Source organism: Mustela nigripes, chromosome 10 (genome assembly GCF_022355385.1).
Source record: "Mustela nigripes isolate SB6536 chromosome 10, MUSNIG.SB6536, whole genome shotgun sequence".
Taxonomy (NCBI): domain Eukaryota; kingdom Metazoa; phylum Chordata; class Mammalia; order Carnivora; family Mustelidae; genus Mustela; species Mustela nigripes.
In genome coordinates this window covers 32,132,049-32,155,029 of record NC_081566.1, presented here as the reverse complement: position 1 = coordinate 32,155,029, position 22,981 = coordinate 32,132,049, and the positions used below count along the sequence as shown (strand labels likewise).

The 22,981-nt window shown below is 37.2% G+C and overlaps 1 protein-coding gene across 2 annotated transcripts in view; it reads left to right on the top strand.

Moving 5' to 3' along the window:
* SYT14 (synaptotagmin 14) overlaps positions 1 to 22,981 on the top strand; it is a 195,009-nt gene that overhangs the window by 129,685 nt on the left and 42,343 nt on the right. For both annotated transcript variants that reach the window (XM_059414052.1, XM_059414050.1), the window contains 2 exons: positions 5,996 to 6,267; positions 10,837 to 11,286. In XM_059414052.1, coding sequence (XP_059270035.1) covers positions 5,996 to 6,267; positions 10,837 to 11,286 — 722 coding nt within the window. The remainder of the gene's footprint in view (positions 1 to 5,995; positions 6,268 to 10,836; positions 11,287 to 22,981) is intronic.

The following is a 22,981-nucleotide window of genomic DNA, read 5'->3' as shown; positions in this document are numbered from 1 at the left end:
TCTGCTTGGCGGGGAGCCTGCTTCCCTTCCTCTCTCTCTGCCTACTTGTGATCTCTGTCTGTCAAATAAGTAAATAAAATCTTTTAAAAAAATAAAAAATAAAATTGTTTCTCTCAAATCCAGAAACACTAGTGAGGTCTGCTCATGGAACCTACTTAGTAGTAAATATCACTAAATGTCTTTTGGGTAACTTACGCCTTGGTTCTGGAGCATGGCTACACAGAGGCTTAACAAGAGCCAGGTGGCTGGAGCTCAGCTGTGTAAATAGATCCAGGTTGGCTGGCAGCTAAACAGGGACCTGATATAAAAAGCAGACTAAAGGAAGTAACGTATAAGATTATTACCAGACAGAAGTTGGAGTGTATTGGTTACATGACAAGGATTAATACAGTGAAACCACTTAAAGAAGAAAGAGCCACAGAGAGAGAAGATACTTTAATAGAGATGAAAACTGAAATCAGGGAAGGATAAGGAGGGCAAGGACTTGATTGTGTTGGTTTTTCTAGCCAATGTCCTTTATCTTCCTTCGTCCTGACCCTATTTTCTTTAGATGTATATTCTTTGGGTTTGTTTCTTTGTTTTGGTTTCATGTATATATGTATTTGTATACATAAACTTTTAAAAGGAAAATGTTTAGTCTTTCTTTTCTTTTTCCAGTTTTGCTGAGATATAATTGATGTATAACATTATATTAGTCCAAGGTATTTTTTTTTATTTTGGTCCAAGGTAATTGCACAACATAACATGTGATAGATACACTTATTGCAAAATGACTGCCCAGTAAGTTTAGTTAACATCGGTAACCTCACATAGCTACACATTCTTTTTTCTTCCAGTAAGAACTTCAGAGATCTTCTATTGCTAACTGTCACCATGCTGTACATTTTTCTAGGACTTACTTGTAACTGGAAAGCACCTCCATCACCACCTCTAGCAATAACCAATCTGTTCTCTGTATCTATGAGTTCAGATTTTGTAGATTCCACTTATGTTACATACAGTTATTTTTCTCTCACTTCTGACTTATTTCACTTGCCCTCAGCATTCATCTGTGTTGTCACAAATGGCCGGATATTCTTCTTTTGTTGTGGCTGAATAGTCCTGTGTGTGTGTGTGTGTGTGTGTGTGTGTGTGTGTGTGTGTGTTTATCCATTTTTCCACTGATGGACACTTAGGTTGTTTGCATGTTTTGACAATGATAACTAATACTTCAGTGAACACAGGGTGCAGGTATCTTTTTGAGATAGTGATTTCATCTTCAGATAAATACCCAGCAGTAGAATTGCTCAATTGTATGGTAGCTCTATTTTTAATTTTTTGAGGAATCTCTATACCGTTTTTAAACTGGCTTTACTAGTTTACATTCCCACCAACAGTACACAAGGGTTCCATTTTCTCCCCATCCTAGCCAGCATTTGCTATTGTCTTTTTGATATTAAGCATTCTAACAGGTGTGAAATACCTCATTGTGCTTTTGATTTGCATTTCCCTGATGATCAGTGATATTGATCTCCTTTTCATGTACCTGTTAGCCATTTGGATGCCTTGTTTGAAAAAGTGTGTTTAAAAAAAAAGAAAAGATAAGAAAAGAAAAAGTGTGTTTAGTTCCTCAGCCCATTTTTTAATCAGATTGTCATTTTGCGGTTAAGTTGGAGGAGTTATTTATATATTTTGAGTATTAACCCTTATTAGATATATTATTTGTAAATATTTTCTCCCATTCCATAGGTTGTCTATAATTTTTTGATGGCTTTTTATGCAGAAGCTTTTTATTTTGATATAGTCCCACTTGTTTATTTTTACTTTTGTTGCCTTTGCTTCCAACATTATCAAGACCAGTGTGAAGGGGCTTCTTCCCTATGTTTTCACTTAAGATTTATAGTTTCAAGCTTTATGTTCAAGTCTTTTTAATTCATTTTGAGTTGGTTTTTTGTTTAAGATGTAAAATAGTGATTCAGTTTTATTAGTTTGCATGTGACTGTCCGATTTTCTCATCCACTTATTAAAGAGATTATCCTCTCCCAGTTGTGTATTTTTCACTCTTTTGGGATAGATCGATTGGCAATATATGTGTTCATTTCTGGGCTCGCTATTCTGTTGATCCATGCATCTGTTTTTATGCCAATGCCATACCATTTTGACTACCATAGGTTTGTAATATAATTTGAGATCAGGAAGCAAGATATCTCCAGATCTTGTTTTCCTTTTTCAAGATTGCTCTGGCTTTTGGAGTCTTCTGTGGTTCCATACAAAGTTTTGAACTATTTTTTCTATTTTTATGAAAAAAATGCCAGTGGAATTTTGATAGGGTTCACTTTGAATCTGTAGATTGCTCTGAGTAGCATTTAACATTTTAACAATATTATTTCTGCCAATCCATGTTGCGTAAAATATCTTTCCATTTACTTTTGTCTTTTTCAATTTCTTTCATCAATGTTTTACAGTTCTTAGTGTACTATGCAGATAGATCTTTCATCCCTTGGTTAAATTTATTCCTAAGTATTTGTTCTTTTTTGATGCAGTTGTAAATGGAGTTTTAAAAAATTTCTTTCCTGATAGTTTGTCATTAGTATATAGAAATGTAACTGATTTTTTTATATTGATTTGTATCCTACAACTTTACTGAATTCATTTATTAGTCCTAACAGTTTTTTGGTGGAGTCTTTAGGCTCTTTTTTATATATAATATCATGTCATCTGGAAATAGAGACAGTTTTACTTCTTTTCCAACATGGATGCCTTTTATTTCTTTTCTTGTGTAATTGCTCTGGCTCAGATTTCCACGTGGTAAGAGTCAGCATCCTTGTCTTGTTCCTTATCTTAGAGAAGGCACTTTCAGCTTTTCACTGCTGAATATACTGTTAACTGTGGGTTTGTTGTATATGGTCTTTATTATGTTGACTAATCTATTCTTTCTACCCAGTTTCTTGAGCTTTTGTCATGAATGGATGTTGAATTTTGTCAAATGCTTTTTATCCTCTTTGTCAAATGTGATTTTTATCCTCTATATTGTTACTGTGTTGTATTGCATCACTTGATTTACAGATGTTGAACCACCCTTGATTCCCTGGAATAGTTTGCGATCGATCATGTTGTATGTTCATGTATTGTTGAATTTGGTTTGTTATTTTGTTAAAAAATTTGAATCTATATTTATTAAGGATATTGGCCAGTACTCTTGTAGTGTCCTCGTCTGGATTTGGTATCAAAGTAATGCTGGCCTAGTAAAATGAGTTAGGAAGTGTTCCCTCATCTTCTATTTTTTGTAAGAGTTTGAGAAGAGTTAGTATTAATTCTTTAAGTTTTGGCAGAGTTCACCAGTAAAGCCATCTGGCCTAGGACATCATTTTTGAGAGGTTATTGATTACTGGTTTAATCTCTTTACTAGTTATTGGTCTGTTCAGATTTTCTATTTCTTCACGATTCAGTCTTGCTAGCTAGTATGTTTCTAGAATTTATCTGTTCTTCTGCATTGTCCAGTTTGTTATATAATTGTTCATAGTAATCTCATATGATCTTTTATATCTGTGGTAATGTCTCCATCTTTGTATCTAATTTTATTCATCTTAGCCCTCTCTCTTTTTTTCTTGATGAGTGGCATCTACTCTCTTCCATGTAGATATGGACATTGAAGCTGACGCCATCCCAGCTTCACTTTGATGGCTTCTGATGAAGTCAATTGTGATAATCCCATCGCCCCCCCTTCAGAGATGGTTTGAGGAATAGATATGTACCCAGTTCTCTCCAGTGTGACCTGTGAGATACTCATATGCTGAGCATTCAGTCTGAGCTCTGAGAAAGATGACCTCTCTTTAAAAAACAAATAAAGTTAAAGGAAAAGATGGTATGCTGATTTCTAAAACCACTACACTGAGAAATTTTTTTTTATTAACATATAATGTATTAGTTGCTTCAGGGGTACAGGTCTGTGAATCACAAGCCCCCAGCAGCCCTCTTTATTTCCTGAGATTGAGTCTCTTATGGTTTATCTCCCTCCCCAGTCCCATCTTGTTTCATTTTTTTCCCCTCCCTACTCCCCACGACTCCCCACCCTACCTCTCAAATTCCTCATATCAGAGAGACCTTGTGTTAATTGTCTTTCTCTGATTGACTTATTTCATTTAGCAAAAAACCAGAAACAAAAACAACGAAATCTCACCATTTGCAACAACATGGATAGAACTAGAGGGTATTGTACATTGAGAAATTTTTAATTGACTTCATGTTATAGCAAATGTTAGGTATTACCATTTAATTTATAATTCAATGGCCAATTAAATATACATTTTTAATGAAGGGAGGATATTGGTTAAGTAATTTTAAAAGTGTCAATAGAGAATATATTTGGAAACAGAAAATCCAGCTGTCAGTGTTTTGTTGTAGTTAATGTTTTTTAACCTAGAGGGATTTGTCTGAGGATTCAGAAGTTTGGAGATGGCTACTTAGTGATATTTCAGTTGCCCAGTTACTCTCCATTTTTCTGCTTCCTTATCCTTAGCTTTCATTGTCAGGCTTGTTACTTCACGGTTACAAGATGGCTGCGGCAGCTCCTGGCCAGAGGAAATAGAGAGGACAAAAAGTGCGTGCCACTTGAGTCTGCCTGCTTTTATCAGGAAAACCAAAGGTTCCTGGAACCCCCTCTCTGAAATCTGGGATATTTATTTGGTACTAAGTGCAGTGTATCAATTTAATCTATCTTCCCTTCTCAAATTTAGCTTCAAGTATGTTAATTCAGTAACTTTTTTATTTTTGGTTTATGTTTTATAAACTAAAGTTGGTATGTTAGACTCACGAGGTAAGACATTTAGTTTTCTTTTTCTAAAATTAGGGCTTCTGAGCCAATATGTAAATTTGTGCTAAGTTCATGCAAATTAATATTTTTCATTTGAACCAGGCATTGTGATAATTTTTAAATGAGCTTTGTATTTCTTATGTAAAGTTTTACTGTCTTAGGAAGAACAGAAGACCTATTGAGCATTTGAACTAAACTCCATTATAAGAATTATAATACAAAATACCTTTTTTCGGGGCCCCTTTTAAGAACAGAGAGCCACAGTCCATTAAAAGAAAAAATGAGCAGTGTTTAAATTTAATACCTGATATTGCATTCAGGATTTATCTTCAGAGACTTAGGTACTCTTAAATTGTAAACTCAACTCTATTTTTTTACATCCCCCTCCTCCCCCCATCTCCTGTTCACAGACCTATTTATTCCGAACTTCTGAAACAGATCATTGAGGTAAAAATTGAAAGGATAATTTAAGACTGAAAGAAAATGTAGTTTCAGATTCCTTGCTGGAGGTAGAGACGCCTGCTGTAGACAAGGTGGGGCCGTGTACTTTAGGAGGGATGCAGGGTGTCTGGGGCGGGGAATGGCCAGCGGCTGATTGCAAACACCCACTGGAATGCAGCGTTCTGCCTCGGCTTATCCGGCTTATCCATGAGGATTTAGGCCAGGATTCACAGTGTGCCTCATTTTAGGATTCTGGATCTCTGGTGGATGTGGAGGAATCGTTTCTCACACAGCAGAACGGAATGCTACTTTCAGTCCATCTCAGTAGCTGAAGAAAATAAATGAAGTGTTTTTGTTCATGTACCTCCTGTACTTGTACCCAGTGTGGCTAGAGAGGCCACACATCATAGGGGAGCAGGCAAAACATGCATATGTTTCCAGATTGTTGTGGAAAGAAAGAACTCAGTAAGTAGGCTAGTTGCTAGTATTTCTCGCTCTCCCATCTTTATGGTCTATGACAGCATTTTTCTGCATATGTGACTTTTATTTTTCCCAATCTTATGAGGAGAGGAGTGGGAAACCAGGCTGTTTTATTTCTGCGTCTCTCCGTTAGGGAAGAAGGAAGCTCACGAGTGAATCTACTAGTTACATTGCCACAAATTTCTTAATCCAGTTTTTTTTAAAGTTATTTACAGTAATTGTGGACTGTACTGCATGTTGAGACTAATTGGAAACAGTGACCAGATTCTTAATCATTGTCAGGAAACTGCATTCAGAGAATGAGAAGAACGCCCCCACTGGATGAACTGCAGCCACCACCGTATCAGGACGACAGTGGTTCTCCCCATCTCTCATGTACGCCCTCAGAAATTGGGGACAGTAAATGTGAATTTTCCCACTGCAGCAACAGTCCAAGATGTTCATATAACAAGTGCCCAAGTGAAGGAAGCACAGGTCATGAACTAGAAAGCTTTCCTAATAAAGGATATGAAGAAGATGTTCCCAGTGACAGCACTGCAGTCCTGAGCCCGGAAGTAAGTAACACAGCACGTAGAGCTTTCTACGTGGATGTTATTGGGGGATGATAATAACCCTGTGCTTCTCCTCTCAGTGAAAGGTTTTATCACTGTCCTGTCCTTGGTGGCTGACAGTACCTTTGTTATCCTTGATCTCGTCTTTATCTGGCAGACTTACCAGGACTGTCCCAATCATTCTCCACGCGCCGCCCTCCGTATTCCCCAAAAGGAGGACGGGTAGCTAAAAATGAGAGCAATTCACAAGCTACTGAAACATACGACCTTCCCCCGGTTTCAGCTTCAAGAGAGGTCTTTTTTATTTTCACATTTTTTACAAAACATTCTGGAATTACTTATCTGTTTCTTTCATCTTGCAGTTCCTATTTATGTGCTTTTTATTTTTAAAATTCTTTTATTTAGGATATTTTTACTTTAGGGAGATTGCTCATTCGTGTTTTATAGTTTTTCAAAAATAATGTTTTCGCATTTTCAATTCATGGGATATGGAAGAGATAAGTAATGCTCAGCTTTACTAATGAAACTTGAATGCATGGCGACATTTGTTCAGAGTTGTTGGTTACATTTTATTTCCTATTTTGAAGCATAAATGTGAAAATGACAACAAAAATTGGTATGTTGAACTTTTGAAGTCTCTCTATGTTCTAAAAAGGATTTGTTTTAATGTCCCTTTTATGATGAAAATGGAAAGGTAATTTAAATGTTTCCACTAGGTAATACATACTTTTACGGTTTTTTTTCCTCTCACATTGCAGGTTTTTACAACTTTTGTCCCAGACAACATTTCATAATCCTGCAGTGTGTCAGTGTTCTTACTGGATGAATTTTCATCCTCCACTAAAATTAAATAATGAAAGTAAAGCTATGAACAGAATTCCCTTAATTTTAAGTTTTTCTTATACAATTTCTAAAAACACATTTTATCTGTTATTACTTTTCTACTATTTCTTGTATTCTAATATAGTATCTAACTTCGAAGAAAATTTTCATTGGTATTTTAAGTTTAATACAACCAGGAGTCCATGATTTTCTACACAGAATCCTGCCCTGTGCCCTGTGCCTTGTGCCTGAACTTATTTGAGACCCCTGTTCCATAGGCTTGCTTACCCAAGAGACCGCCAACAGGCTGGCAGGGAAGCCTGGGTCATGGAATTACCCACGATAGCTGGCAACGAGTATGCCAGAGATTTTGCTATAAGCTTTACAGTCAGCATATTCCCCATTAGTAACCTCATCTTCAGGAAGTTATTCCCATTTTACAAGTGAAGACCTTGAGACTCAGAGAGGGAAACAGTTTGCCTGCCTACCAGCACCTCCCAGATGATGGAGCTGTCATCCAAACCCAGGTCGGCCTGACTCACACACAGGGCTCTTACCGACCATACCCTCCTGCCCCTCTTGACCTAAATCGTTGTGTGGGAAATTCCTTTGATGCTTTGGTACCTCCCAGTGCACCACCAGGCAATTCGGAGGACTCATGGACCAAATTCAGATTTGTGTGTTTTAATTAGATTATGTGTGTTTTAATCTATTTCACATAGATAGTAAGAAGTGAGAGGAGCAAGATGAGCTAAATGAACACACTCAGGATGCCTGTAGGTACAGGTGACAGGAACACACTGTGTGAGCCTTGATTTAGGGCATGCCCATATGTCCCTGTCGCTCTTCATGCCCCATCAGTGTTCCCTTTATATGGTGCAGCAATAAGGGCAACAGTTGAGTTTTTTGTTGTTGTTGTTGTTGTTTTAGGTAATCTGTACCCCCAGTGCAGGGCGTATACTCACGAGCCCCCAGATCAAGAGCCACATGCTCTACCAGCTAAGCCAGCCAGGCACCCCAAGAGTTGAGATTTGAACGGGGGTGCCAAGGGCCCAAAACTTTGTTTTCTGGAAGAGATTCAGGGACAAGTACTCCTGGTCATCAGTGAAACTTGCCAGTTTAGCCTTTTTATACGCACTTCGATCTAAGGAGCACACGGTTGATACAGCTGCTACTAGCTCAGAGGTGACGTCATCATGGCTTGGGCCTTACGTGCCTTTCTCAAGATAGTACTCATTTGTTCTAAATATTTTTGATTTATTATGTCTCTTTTGGACATATATTCCATGTTATTAACTTAGTTACTATCTGTAGTTACTGTACTGTACTGTAGTTACTCTTCTGAATTTTGCCTCTCAAGTTACTTCCTGATTCATTATTTATAGTTAATACAGCCTTTGCGTTTTTACCCATATTTCAGAAATCGCCAGCTTGCTCTGTTAACACTGATGAGTCTCTTGTATGCTGCTTGCTTTTGTGCCTCTATAGCAGAATTTAATATATTCAAACAAAACAGCAAGTGCACATTATATCAGTATCTAGATGCTTTGATAGCCTCTGTTAATATAAAGCCCAATCTTGTGTTTTTTTCAAGTTTATTTTGCTTCCTACTGTTCCTTTGATAGATATTATTTATCAAATAGAAAATTCTTACTTTCCTTTGGTTTATCCAGAATATAGCTATGTTAGAGCTCATTCACATACATGACTGAACTGAGATAGGACTGAGGATTCCGGAAAGTTCCCTGACGAGGAGGTCACAAATTCTATTGACAACTTATTACTAGCTAGCAATGGTTCAAAACTTTAATTCAGACTCCTTGAAAGGAAGAATTATTTTCTAGCTGCCTGTTACAGAACACAAATAGTAGTTTTTATCTGTAAAGGTCCGCCTTTTAGCCCTCTCTGGAACCTTATGAAATTTCTTACTTCCTTGAAAATCCTAGCTGTTATGATACTCTTTTAGAAAGTATTTCTTTGAAAAATCAAAACCATGTAATTAATCATCTTTGATTGCCAATTATGAAGTGGCATACATTAAAACATTTTGCTCTAAGCTGTCAGTTTTTTTTACAGTAAGAATATGTTTACCCTGATTTCATCATATTCCATTTTAAAAATCCTGAATTCTTCTTTAAGAGTTTGTTGCCTCTCCCCAAGTATTGTTCTTCGTTGGTTATCTCTCTTTTCATACATAGTACCACGCAGGTCACCATAGGTAGACATGTCAGATTTTACGTAAAAGACCTGTTTTTGGTTCTCTACAGAACCCACACACGCACCCAAAGTATAGCCAGGCTCATAGTATAATAGTTAGGTATGTGTTAAGCTGCTGTAATAAGAGACCAGTACAGTGGCTAAAAACCACCAAAGATTGTCTTTCATTTAAAGACAGTTCAGGATGAGTAGGTGACGTTGCTCTACAATACCATTCAGGGGCTCAGGGTTCTGATGTCCCTGTTGTTGGTTTTTGTCACTCTGCCGTCCCCTGATGTACTGTGCTAGTCCGCAAGGTCCAGGCACACATCCTAGGTGTGTATCTGCTTGTGGGAAGACTAAGAGAGTGAAGGGCAAGTAATATCTTATGTAAACCTGATCTGGAAGTTTCAGGCATAACTTCTGTCTGTTCCCCCATTGATGAAGGCCGAGTCTCATCAGCATGTCTGCCATAAGGCAAGTTTTCAAATATAGGCTCTTGCCATTCAGTGTTTTTCTGCCTAAAACTTAGGCGGTTCTTCTCAGAAATGGAAAAAGGGAAGACTGGGACTAGTAGTAGTGACGCTACCATAGGCACTAGGGACAAGTTCAGAAACAGAAAATTGTAAAATTGGCCCACGTTTCAAAATTAAAGACATTTAAGATTTATTAAAATACTTGAAGGGGCAAAGTGGTATAGTTAAAAGGTCGGAGACCTGGGTTTGGCACTGTTGGTAACTAGCCGACACTCCTGGAACATTCCAGAGAGTTAGACTGGCAGGAATTTGAGATAGCTCCCAGTAGAATGAGTATAATTTCTTTCAATCTCATAATCAAAATGTATAGTTTCAGCCCTTCTTGAACTTTTGAAGTATGTAGTCAGCAATTTTCAATAGTAATTGACTTTAGGAAGTAATACATAGTTTTAAATTCAGATTAGAAGTCCAAGTGTAAAGAGTATGTGTGTGTGTTATGGAGAAGTGGAGTTTGGCTGTATTTTTGAGGCCTTTGGATTTATCCTTTCATATTTTACATTTTCATTGATTTCCAATCCTTAATATGTTTGTTTACATTCTATTACAGATGTGGGCGTTTTAGAACAAACTGAAAATGGGGCCACATTTTTCGATCACGTTACGCTCGTATTTATGTTCTCTCTCTCACCAGCCTCATATGGAGCTGGCAGTTACGTTGTTTTTAATTTTGGAAATAAAATGTAGTAGTTTCCTACAAAAGGAAGAGAGATACACATTGAAATATATATTTTCAATTCTCATCATAAAGACATAGATCCAACTTTCTTAAAATTGGAGGATACTAAATTCTTTGTCTTTGTTATACTAAGTTTTTGAGTTAAAGCTACCACTTTTACTGTCCTAGTCCTGTAGAGTAGCTTTTGATTGTAGTTGACTGTTAATTACTATTTCTTTCTTTCTGACAGCAAATCAAGACAGTTTCCATATCATCTTCCTAAAGAAATGTCAGGTATTTATTTACATGCTACTTTAAATAATAGAGCTAAAAACTGAAAACATTTAAATTTGCTTTTCTCAGGATATGTCAGCTCAAGGATCTTCTTCACAGCTTCCTAAACCTTTTGATCCTGAGCCAGAAGCTAAATATGGCACACTGGATGTGACTTTTGACTATGACTCCCAAGAACAGAAGCTTCTGGTAACAGTGACAGCTGTCACAGATATCCCAACATATAACAGGACAGGTGGCAACTCATGGCAAGTACACCTTGTTCTTCTACCTATAAAGAAACAGAGAGCAAAAACCAGCATCCAGAGAGGACCATGCCCTGTCTTCACAGAAACATTCAAATTTAATCATGTTGAATCTGAGATGATTGGAAATTATGCTGTTCGGTTTAGACTGTATGGTGTACATCGCATGAAAAAAGAAAAGATTGTGGGGGAAAAGATTTTTTATTTAACAAAATTGAATCTTCAAGGGAAAATGTCATTACCTGTGATATTGGAACCTTCTTACAATCATTCTGTGAGTATCTGATCAAATAGCCTGAATACGATTTATGTCGTGGTATGTAACATCCATAATTTTTAAAATCCATGATCAAGCCAACAACTTTTTCAATTTTTTTTATGTAATAATCATACCTTTACAAAATTTCTAAGCCCCGGATAGGTAGGTATAATTTTTTCTCATTCTATAAAAGTTGCCCTTGAAGATTATATGTGATTCATTTTATGTATTTTATCCTTCACAGAGTCAGGTCCAGAACGAATTACATGTTCATTATTGTTAAATATTTATTAGATGATTGATTATGACATCAAAGTGAACTCCTTGCAGAATTTATTGTTTCCTTTCCAGGTTAAGACTAAGTGATATAGCAAGATCTACCCCCATATCTTACTTACTATACTGCAGAAATTATTTGCTTTTTTAGACTACGTACTACTGCCGAGCTCATGACTGATTATCTTTCCAGAGCTCTTATGAAATTATTTTTAAAGGTTCAAAAGAAGACCTGGCCTTGTTATGCTCTGCACCCTTTTTAAAAAAAGATTTTGCAGTATCTCTGGGAGAATACTTAAGTTTGGTCTGTGAGTTGTTCTCCCTTTTCTTTTTCCTTTTTTTTTTTCCTCCAGGTTCTTATCACCTACAGCTCTCTCTGTCTCTCCATATTTGTAACTAACCTCCCACAAGACATTGCAGAGCACAGGAGAGCTGAACTACTTTAAACTGGGAAGATACACTATGCCACGTAGTTATTTAGATATTGAGAAAAATCTGTGATAGGCTATAAGTATAAATTATGAATTATATTTATATAATTAAATATATTTAATTATATCTATTAAAATTAATTATGATTTAATATAATTATGAATTATATTAATTGAATTAAGAGCATTTTTATAATACAGAGATTTTTAAATGGATGTGTGTCTTTAAATAAAAGTGTATTTTAGAGTTTTTTAAGCTTTTAAAGCACAAGTCCAGAATCAGAGCCTCACTGAATTTATACCAGACAACATTTGATCTTATAGGATAGTCATTCACAATAGTTGGTTTTTTTTTTTTCACTATCCCGTTTTAGCTAGATGATTTTAAAACATATTTAAAACCAAAAGGTGATAATAAATATGGTATATCCCTACTGGTTTATAGGATAATAGTTAGCCTTTATTGATAACTTGTTATAACTTTAAATTGCAGACTAACCATTTTGGAGAAATGTCCTTTTTAAAAATATAATATCAGTTTATCAGAGAAGGAAATAAGGAAGTCCAGGCAATATTCCAGAGGGGAAAAAATAATTTTTTTTTAATAAAATTGAATAGTCTGCAGTTCTTAATAGGATTTTAAACTTTCTCATGATTTGGTCTGAGTGATGACTAGTTAATCTGTGGAATACATTCTTTTAGAGAAATACCTGATTTAAATTAGAAGAGAATGACTATATCATCACGAGGTATGTATTTTGTGTTTATTTACTTCAAATCATCTGTTCCCAATTCTATGTTAATTATATTCATTTCACAAAGAAACTGAAGCCATAGAAAATAATATGGTTTTATCTGTGGTCAAACTTAATTATTTCTGTACATAACATGTATTAGCTTATGACCATCAGTTCTGTGTTTCTGACAACTGGGACAGTAAATTTGAGGCATGGTCACCAAAAAACGTGCCGGACAGACAGCTTCTAAAACATAATATTTAAATCTGAATAAAACTATCCATCTTCTGCTCTTGGAGAATTTTTTTCTCTACATTGTCACACTTTTCAAATTTAATGCCTGTATTTAATTGTTCTTCTCTTTTGTCTTCCTTCCTGTTGAAAAAATGAGTTCTTTCTACTAACTAGTTGTGGTTATAACCTTGGATAAATGATCTAGCCTCTTTAGGCATCAGGCTTCTCATTAGTAAAAGGAGGGCATTAAACCAAATGTCCCATCTATCTCTGATACTGCAATTCTACTAATTTATATTGGGAAAGATGTTAGGTAAGAACAGAAACAGGTGGATTTCAGATGAGTTTTATGTGCTAAATGTGTTATGTTTTGTTCAGGCATCGATTATGTTTTCTTACTCTTCCCTATCTTTTCAACCATCTTCCAATGTCTGAGAAAGCCCCAACTACTAGTCCCACCCCCTACCTACAGGTAAACTATAAAGTTCTCTCCCAGTCTGTCTGGTAGCTAGAGCAGGAGCCATGCTCCCTGGGCTCTGCGACTCTGACTCATTTCCAGGAAAACTCAGGGCAGACTGAGCAGAGAAGCAGGTGCTGCGCACCCCTCATGCCGGCGTGAGGCCGATGGTGGAGGAATCTGGTCCTCAGAGTCAGTAGTAATTCCCAAACAGCTCTGCAGGTGCAGAAGCAGTACTGGTGCTAGACAGCGACAGTTGCAGGAGTTGGGCACGTAAGTGTCCATTGGGGGCGGCAGCACGATGTCCTCCCAGGCCAGTCCTGCAGGATGGCTTTCGGTTTTGTTCTTCAGAAGCTTCCCCATAAGCCTGTTCTCTAGTCGTCCCGATTCCTTTAGGACATTGCTATTCCACTGAGACTTAGCTGCCAGTGATTTCAAACAGAACCCTGACTGAAAAATGTTGAAATAGCCATACAGTCTATTGTTTACTTGTTTAAGTGACCTCTTAGGCCATACTCAACAGCTGGAGTGTAGGCAGTTACCCTTCCTACTGTGGTGTATCCCTCTTAGAACTGGAATTTTTCTCTTGTGCTCAGCGGCGTGCAGATGGCACTTCTCCCCAGGGGAGAACCCCGTCACTCTCTTCACCTGCGTTTTCGGCTCCGCGTTACCACCGTGTGTACCAGTTGTCTGCGGCAGCCTCTCCTCCTTTCCTCAGCCCAGTCGCATTCCTCATTCAGCCTCCCAGATTTCTCAACAATGATCTCCACTCTGTCTCTCACAGGCATTCACAACCCTTCCTTGCACAGACAGTATTTAGTCAGCGTAATGTACGCGGGGCGACTAGCTAGAAAATGGGGGGCTCCGGTCCCACAACTGCAAAGCACTGCATTCAGCTAACATCTTGAAGGAGCTAGAAGTAGATGCTCAGCCAGAGCCTTCAGGTAAGAATGGCCCTGCCCAGCCGAAACTTCGATTTCAGTCTTGAGACACACAGAAAACACAAGGAAACGGAAGTTGTAAGGCTAGAGCTACTTACTAGGTGCTTTTTGAACCTGAGGCATTTCAGGTGTGAGGGTGTGACCAGGAGAAGTCTACAGCGGTTGATGTATCCTCAGAGAAGAGTTGGATTTGGGTTGAAGTAAGATGTTGGGGTTCACAGAAGAAACTAAGGTTCCGGAGGAGTTTATCATACATCAGGAGGACCAGAAGGCATAGTGAAAAAATTCAGAAAAGGAGGAATGTGATGGCAGTTTGTGGTAGTGAAGAAATACAGAGAATAACAGAATGGCAAGAGACCTGGCCAGTGTCATGAGGGATTTGCCTTCATTAAGATTGTTCTAAAATGTCAGTCCCGATTATAATTTGAATCTACTTAAATCTCAGATGTTATTTAAAGTCTAATTTAAATCTCATCTTTATAGAAATTTGTTAGACTGTTTCTAATACAAATTTAAATTAGTTGATCTTATCTGTCTCTGTAGACCAAGTAGCAAGTACTGGTTATTGCTGTGTGAATGTTGGTTAGATGAGTGGGTAAGTGGGTGCGTGTGGTACATGTTATTTCTCAGTTATTGCCTCTGGTGCTTGTTTCTGTGGCTAGTCATACATTTTCTTGTTACTGAATTTGTTCTATGTCATCCTTCTAGATTTTAAGTACTTTGAGAATAGAGTCTGTTTGTTTGACTTAAATGATTTTAGTTATACTTACTTTTCACAGAACCTAGAATATAGGTGTTCAGTGAATACTTGTTAAATTGATTTCATTAACGTATTCAGGTAAACCTGATAGTTCTGAAATTCTTACTAAGACCCATACCCTGGTAAGTATCAATATCCTTAAAATAGCTCTGTTAGGAATCTTTTATGACCTAGAATCCAATAATCATGATCTTAGAGTAACTAAGTAGGAACACATCACAATGTATTGCTTCTAAATAATAATCAACAAAGGACATATATGTTAATATAATTCCCCATTCAAGAGTTTAATGCCACAGTCTTGTAGAGTGATCAGCCTTCCTCATGACTTACTGAAATGAAGATCTTCTTTTAGATACCTGCACTTTCAGTCTTTAATTCCTAAAATTTCCTGTATCTCAAAAATAGCCTATCTTTTTTTGTTGTTACTAGACTGAATTAATTTACTTTGGTATTTATACTGTGACTTTTATTTTTAAGACAGGTAAATTATTGCTTATACTCTGTAATTGAAATGTGTGTCCCTCTAAGAATCATACTTTAGTCTGTATTATTAGCAAATGTCTTTTAAAACTTGGCTTCTCCTATTTTCATATTCACTACATTCACATCCTACCTTGTCAGAAAGTTACATTTTCTCAATGTAGATTACACTTCTTCATCCTAAAGCAATTTAAAGTAGATACTTCATGATAAACTAATGATCACAGTTAACAGTTACTACGTGAAGGAGAAAACTGCATGTGTGCAATTCAGGTCCCTAGACGATAACACTTACATGATTCATGGCTCACTTTAGTATAAAACTAAATAGTTACAGACCTATTTAGAGACAGTTATTCAAAGTAGTTGAGCATATATTATCAGTGGAGAGGAATAACTCTAGTCTCACATTAAGAATTGTTACCAGGTAAATCTTTCAGTGAAAGAAGTGAAATTAGAGCCTAAAAGGAAGCTTTTTGTTTAAATCAGATTCTTACTTTATATAAAACTGAAAAGAAGTCAAGTTTAAATCCTATGTCTCAAGAAATTTTGAACATGCAGGAAAATTGAGTGGGAAAAACTGAGATCTCAGTGGTTAAACTATTTGTTCTGTATATTGAATACAGGGAATAAAGAACATCAATTCAACTGGGATTCATTTCATTGAACCATCCAAGACTAAACTATAAACCACTGGACCAATACATACTTCATTCTTGTTTCATGTTTGTTAGTTGTTTGTTTGTTTTTTTAAATAAGCCAGAAAATTAAAGAATTAGCTTTAGATACATGTATTATATTCCTTTCTCCTGTATTTTATTTTATGCAATTAACTTTTCCAAGATACTGATTTCATTTATTTGTAATACTAATGAGAGAAATTAACAAATGCTTTATGGAAAGATGGTACTATTTGATCAATTTAGAGTGGCATGAGGATTATGACAGATAAATTTAGGTTCAAGATGGCAGCATATTCTATAATTAAGAACATTCTAAAGTGCATTAGCAAGAAGGGGTAATATAATGTACTTTACAGAAACATCATGGAAAGATACTTAACATTCAAGTTATAAATATTGACCACTAATTTTAAAAATAATTCTTTTGGGGTGCCTGGGTGGCTCAGTGGATTAAAGCCTCTGCCTTTGGCTCAGGTCATGATCCCAGGGTCCTGGGATTGAGACCACTTCAGGCTCTCTGCTCAGCAGGGAGCCTTCTTCCTTCTCTCTCTCTCTCTGCCTGCCTCTCTGCCTACTTGTGATCTCTGTCAAATAAATAAATAAATAAATAAATAAACAAACAAACAAACAAATAAATCTTTTAAAAAAAATTCTTTTGGAGAGTCTAGGTAGTAGACATCCTGAATACATACCTTCTTCATTAATGCCAGCTGGGAGTTCCATGTACTTCCATTTAAAGTTGCACTTTAGTACATTATGATGAGGAAGTCCCTTTTTTCTGGGTTGTTGAGCACTAAGAGTAGAGTTGTATCCACTGTGCTGCTTGTTTATGTGGTAGGAGGCTGCTAAATAACAAACAGTAACATTGAATGAGGTCGTTCTTGGGACTTACCACTTACAGACAAAAGAAATAGCCAACAGAAGCAGCCTTTAATTTTTTCTTAGTCGTTTTCTCCCATCGTGTTCCTGTTACATAGCAGGATCCAGAAAAAAATCTCCACTTGACAGTTACATTTTACTTCATTCTATTCAGAGCAAAGAATAATTCTGGTCCCAAAAAAATGATAGTACATGATCAGCCTGAATCAGTTCCTGATGCTGTTTCTATTAGGCATATATGTTTAAGTGATTTCTATCACTAAAAATGAGCATGGTCGTCCTGCACATGCCGTGTGTGCTCACTCATTACTCCTGTTTAAGTGAACTGCATATTTCTAAATGTTGAGCATGCAGAGATATTCTCGAGAAAAACCTAATTCTCCCTAGTGTACATACATGTTAGCGCCGGGGACAGGACGGGAGTATGTGACCTGACTGCTTCACAAGGTGAGGATGAGTAAATGAGTGAGCTACACGAAAACCTGTAGACTAGAGATATTAGTTGTTAACTTGAAATGAAATGGGTTATCCTTAATTTGAATCATTCTGCCATTACTTACTGTTTTTTAAAGATACACTCATGGTGCCTGGGTGGCTTCCTCAGTTGAGCGCCCGACTCTTGATTTCAGCTCAAGTTGTGATCTCAGGGTCATGAGATCGAGTCCCACCTTGGTCTCCACGCAGTGGGGAGTTTGCTTCTCTCTCTACCCCTCCCATTCACGCTTGCTCACTCTCTCTTTTAAAAAAGGTACTCTTGTCTTAAAAAAAAAAAAAAAAAAGTCTTATCATTCCTTTATCTAGTCTTAGATCTACAATTTTTTATATAGGCTATATCTTACCCGTTTACAGTGGTCTTTTCATAGTCTGTCACTTTGGGCAACAATGACCAGAATAGTACTGATCACATTTTTTTCTAGCAGAAAATGCTGATCGAGTTGACAGGAAGTGAAAACTGAATAAGTTTGGTACACACAGTTTTTGAATTATCTCATGTTGTATCATCAAAGTATATAATTTATATAATCAAAATTCTATATTTCCTAATATTTCCTTATTCTATAATTTAAAATAAAGTGGACTATTTAAACTTTAATTGGTTCATTTTTCAAGGAATTAGATCTGGTTCATGGAAAATAGCATGTATTATTATAAGTACATTTTTCATATTAACTTAATTTGGTGGTGGGATATATTTTACTTTGAAATGAAAGCTGGCATTGTCCCTGGCGCTGTATTCACATTATAAAAAATGTTTCTTTATACTAACTCATTTGTGATTCGTCATAAAAGATTAAAGAATTACCAGATAGTAGAAATCTACAGTTTTAATGTCAGAATTGTTAGGCATTCATGACCAAGTTTCTGTTTGCCTTTGGGTGGGTTGGTGTAGCATTGAGGTTGGGAGCATGGAGGCTGTGCGGTCACATCTTGGTTTCCCACTTCTTCCTGACCTGTGTCCTTGGAGGAATACTCAGCCACTCTAGACCTCATGTATTCATTCATAAACAGGGATAGTAACAGTATAGCTGCCTCAGAAAATGTTTGTGAGAATTAAAGGAGATAATTCATGTAAAGAATTTAAAACATCATCTAGCATATAGGAACTTGACACTGTTAACTAATTTGGTTTGTTTGGTCTTATTCATGTGCGGATAAATTTACTGTTTTAATTCAGTAGCAATCTTCATTAAGTGCCAGTCCATAAGAAAAAATTATTGCAGTGTGTTTTTTCAAATTTCAAAATAAGAAGGAACATTAAGCAATCTGGAAAAGAGGAAAGTAAAAGTCCTTTTTTTTTTTTTTTTTTTTAAGAGGGAGCACATGCATAAGCTTGGGGGCAGAGAATCTCAAACAGGCTCCACACTCAGTGCGGAGCCAAGGCAGGGCTCCAGCTCAGGACCCTGAGCTCATGACCGGAGCCAAAATCGAGTAGGACACATCACCAACTGGGCCACCCAGGCGCCCCAAAGTAAAAGTCCTTTAATCCGATGATATAAAAAGTGTTTAACCATACAAATACCTAGTAAAAGAACTCTTTTGGGAACTAAATATAACTCAGCCCTTGAATGTTTTTAAGATACAACTTTTTCTAAATATATTTTGAGTGATTATTTAAAAGTCTGAATTATAAATATTCTTTCCATCAGTGCAGTTTTATTGTTTTCAGTCACGTGGGGGGACTCGTATGTCGTTAGTGAAATGTCGCCAGCAGTTGCTACCGGCTTACTCTGAGTCGGCCTCTAAAGCTGTAATGGCTCGTACACATCAGAGGTTCCTTTCTCATTGAGCTGTGTGTCTGCCGGAGCTCGGCTGGGGCTCTGTTCTGTGCTGGCGTCACTCTGGGATCCAGATGGCTGGAGGAGGTTCTTTCTGAACCGTTGCTGGTTGTCAGAGGATGTAGCAAACGAATCCCTGTTCCTTCAGGTTTCTGCCCCAGATTAACACATGCCACCTCCACTGACATTTCAGTGTCTAAAACAGCGGTCGGCAACCTTTCTGTAAAGTGCTCAAGGACTCATTTGTTTTAGGCATTACAGGCTGCAAATGGTCTCCCCTGCATGGTCTCTCTCTCTCTCTCTCTATTCTTTGAGAACACTTTTTAAAAATAGAAGCGAGGGGCAGTGAATAATAGTGAACAATATTTCAAAAAAATAAAAAATTTTAAAAAAATAGTGAACAATATTTCATACAAAGAATTACTAAGGTGTCAATATTATCTATAGATTAACATTTATAATTGCATATCAGTAACTTATAAGTCAAGTTCTGCTTTTAAGTATAAAAATTTGCTCTCTTGGGACAAATATTCTCTTTTAAGTCTTATTTAAGTAATAAGTTCGAAAGTCTTTCCTAAATACTTATCCAGTTATCACAATTCTTTTTTAAAGATTTTGTTTACATGAGAGACAGAATGAGAGAGAAAGCATGAGAAGGGAAGGTCAGAGGGAGAAGCAGACCCCTTGCTGAGCAGGGAACCCGATGTGGGACTCCAACATCATGACCTGAGCCAAAGGGAGTCGCTCAACCAACTGAACCACCCAAATACCCCAGTTATCACTATTTTTGATTCCAGTTTCTTAATTTATGAAAATACTATTGAACTTGGGGCACCTGGGTGGCTCAGTCGGTTGAGCATTGGAATCTTGATTTCAGCTCAGGTCATGATCTCAGTATTGTGGGATCCAGTCCAATGTGGGGAGTCTGCTTCTGCCCCTCCCTCCTGCTCGCATGGGTGTGCACACGTGCATGCACGCTCTCTCCCCTCTCTCAAATAAATCTTTAAAAATATTATTGAACTCAAAATGCTTAAATATATGACAAGTCTTAGTACATATTAAACAAGTTCACCTAAACCAACAGTATCAGGAGGAAATGCAAGGAATGGTTTGTTTATTCCTAAAGATAGTGTATTAACCACATATGTTTATTTCTTCTTCTTCCTGTAATCTCCAATGATAATACTTTGGTTAAAGAAATAAATACACACACATTGACGTTTGTACCCACGAGCTCAAAGAGGGCATCAGCAGGGGTGAGAGCTGAGGCTCTGGAAGGCAGTGTGGGTGGAAGGTGGCTGCTGCTTCAGCAGAGCAGAGGAGAGCTAGGGAGGGGCTCACAGAAGGCAGGGACTGCTGTGAGCCACAGAACCAAGCACACTTCTGAGGACATCAGAGGATGGCGTGATTTTGTTGGCTAAAGATGAGTCACTAAGTCTGTAAATTCCCTTCTGGCCTGAAGAACAGAGTCAGGCTTGTGACTGTATCTGGGCAGTAATTATCATAGGTTGCTTCTCTGGAAAAACTCAAGATTTCCAAGCTAAGACCCTACCCTCATAGTGATGTTTAGGAGTTCCCCAAGGAAATTGCCTGGTCCCCATCTAATCACATGAATGCCAATCGAGGAGCAAACTGTTTAAATGTATGGAGTTTTTGATCAGCTTTTTAGTGACGCATTTTTAAATAGGAGCAGGCAAGCATAGTTCAGGAGACCCTAAGGGAAAACCTCCAACAGGAAAGAGAAAACCCAGGATAAACAAATATTTTTAAAAAAATTTTTACCCTCCTGGAAGAGTACATATTGCAGAGATGGGAAGAAAAGTAAAAACTAATCCTGATTAGTATTTTCAAGAAGATATGATAACCTGTTATGTACGTTTCAAAAAGACCGAATATTCTAAAAAAAGAAGAAGAAGAAGAAGAAGAACAATCACTGAAGAAAAGGCCTTTGTAAATTACATAGTTTGGGAATGCTGTTGAGGATGTAACCAAGAGTGTTCACTGTGGCTTACAACCAAGGATTTTGGTAGCAGGCTTAAACCTTACATGTTCATGAGTTCACATTTATGTGTCTAACCTAAACTTATCTTCCTGGGAGAATATTCATAAAATGAATGATTTTGCCTTTAAATCTCTCCCTTCTTTCCAAGTTAATAATATTTCATATTTAAAATCTGATTATCAGGGGTGCCTGGGTGGCTCAGTGGGTAAAGGCCTCTGCCTTCGGCTCAGGCTGTGATCCCAGGGTCCTGGGATTGAGCCCTGCCTAGGGCTCTCTGCTCAACAGGGAGCCTGTTTCCCTTCTTCTCTCTCTGCCTGCCTCTCTGCCTACCTGTGATCTCTGTCTGTCAAATAAATAAATAAAATCTTAAAAAAATAAAAATAAAAAAATAAAATCTGATTATCAGGTCCTGTTTATGACCATTAATTATTTTAAGGAGATTTATAAATATAGACTGTTCTCTGGGCTCAACACTAGATCCCCTGAACCACATCTACCGAATCAGAATCACTAGGAAGCAGCCTCATAATCTTTCTTTAGAATAATTTTCCCAAGAGGTCATTAAATACACTAAAATTTCAAGGCCACTGGTATAGAAAATATTTTCCAAAAAACATTGTGGATACAAGTGAGTTGAGGGATATGCTTTGGGGTGAGTTCAGAAGTTATACTTTTGTCTCTTTTCTGTATTTCATGAGATCGTTTCATCTTTTATTGTCTTTGGTTTCCTTTTCAAATATCTAGCAATTCTTTGGGCATTCAAAAAAAAAATAACTCAGGGGAGTAGAATTATGAAGACGTGTCTGTGAAGTTATAGTAAAAATATGAGAAGTTTCCTTTTTGGAAAACTCCACCCCCTCATTTATTAACTGAAAGTACCTAAGAAGAACCAGAGATTATGTTGAGTAAATACTTGCTTCTGTTAAGATGCCATCAGTTTCAAGTGAATACAGACTATTTCAAAATAGCTTGAGTGGTCACAGACCATGCAGAGAGTAGGTCTGTCTTCAGGCTTAGCTTGATCCAGTGACTCAAATAGTACCACCAAAGTCCTGGTTTCTCTCTCTTTCTACCCTTTCCACCGCCCTTGCCCAATCCCCTCATACGCTGTTAATATCATAATCATGTTTCACATCATTGCCCTCTTGAAACTTCTTGTGTCTCACTAGGTTACCTGCCCATCCCAGAACCAATCACAGAGGTGGGCTCTACTGTTTAGCTTAAGCCCTAGAGTTGAGCAATGGTCCACCTCCCATATTATATTAGGTAACAAATGGAAAGGAGTGGAACATTCACTGTTAGAAGGAAGTGATGACTGGATACTAGGGAGATAACTAATGTCCAATATAAAGTTTGTTTAAATTTCTTAAAAATAAAATTCACAAGGGGCGCCTGAATGGTTCAGTTGGTTAAGCATCTGACTCTTGATTTCAGCTCAGGTCACAATCTCAGGGTTATGAGCCCTGTGTTGGAAGCCTGATAAAGATTTTCTCTCCCTCTACATTTGCCTTCCCCCTGCCCCAAATAAAATAAAACTTTAGTGATTGGACA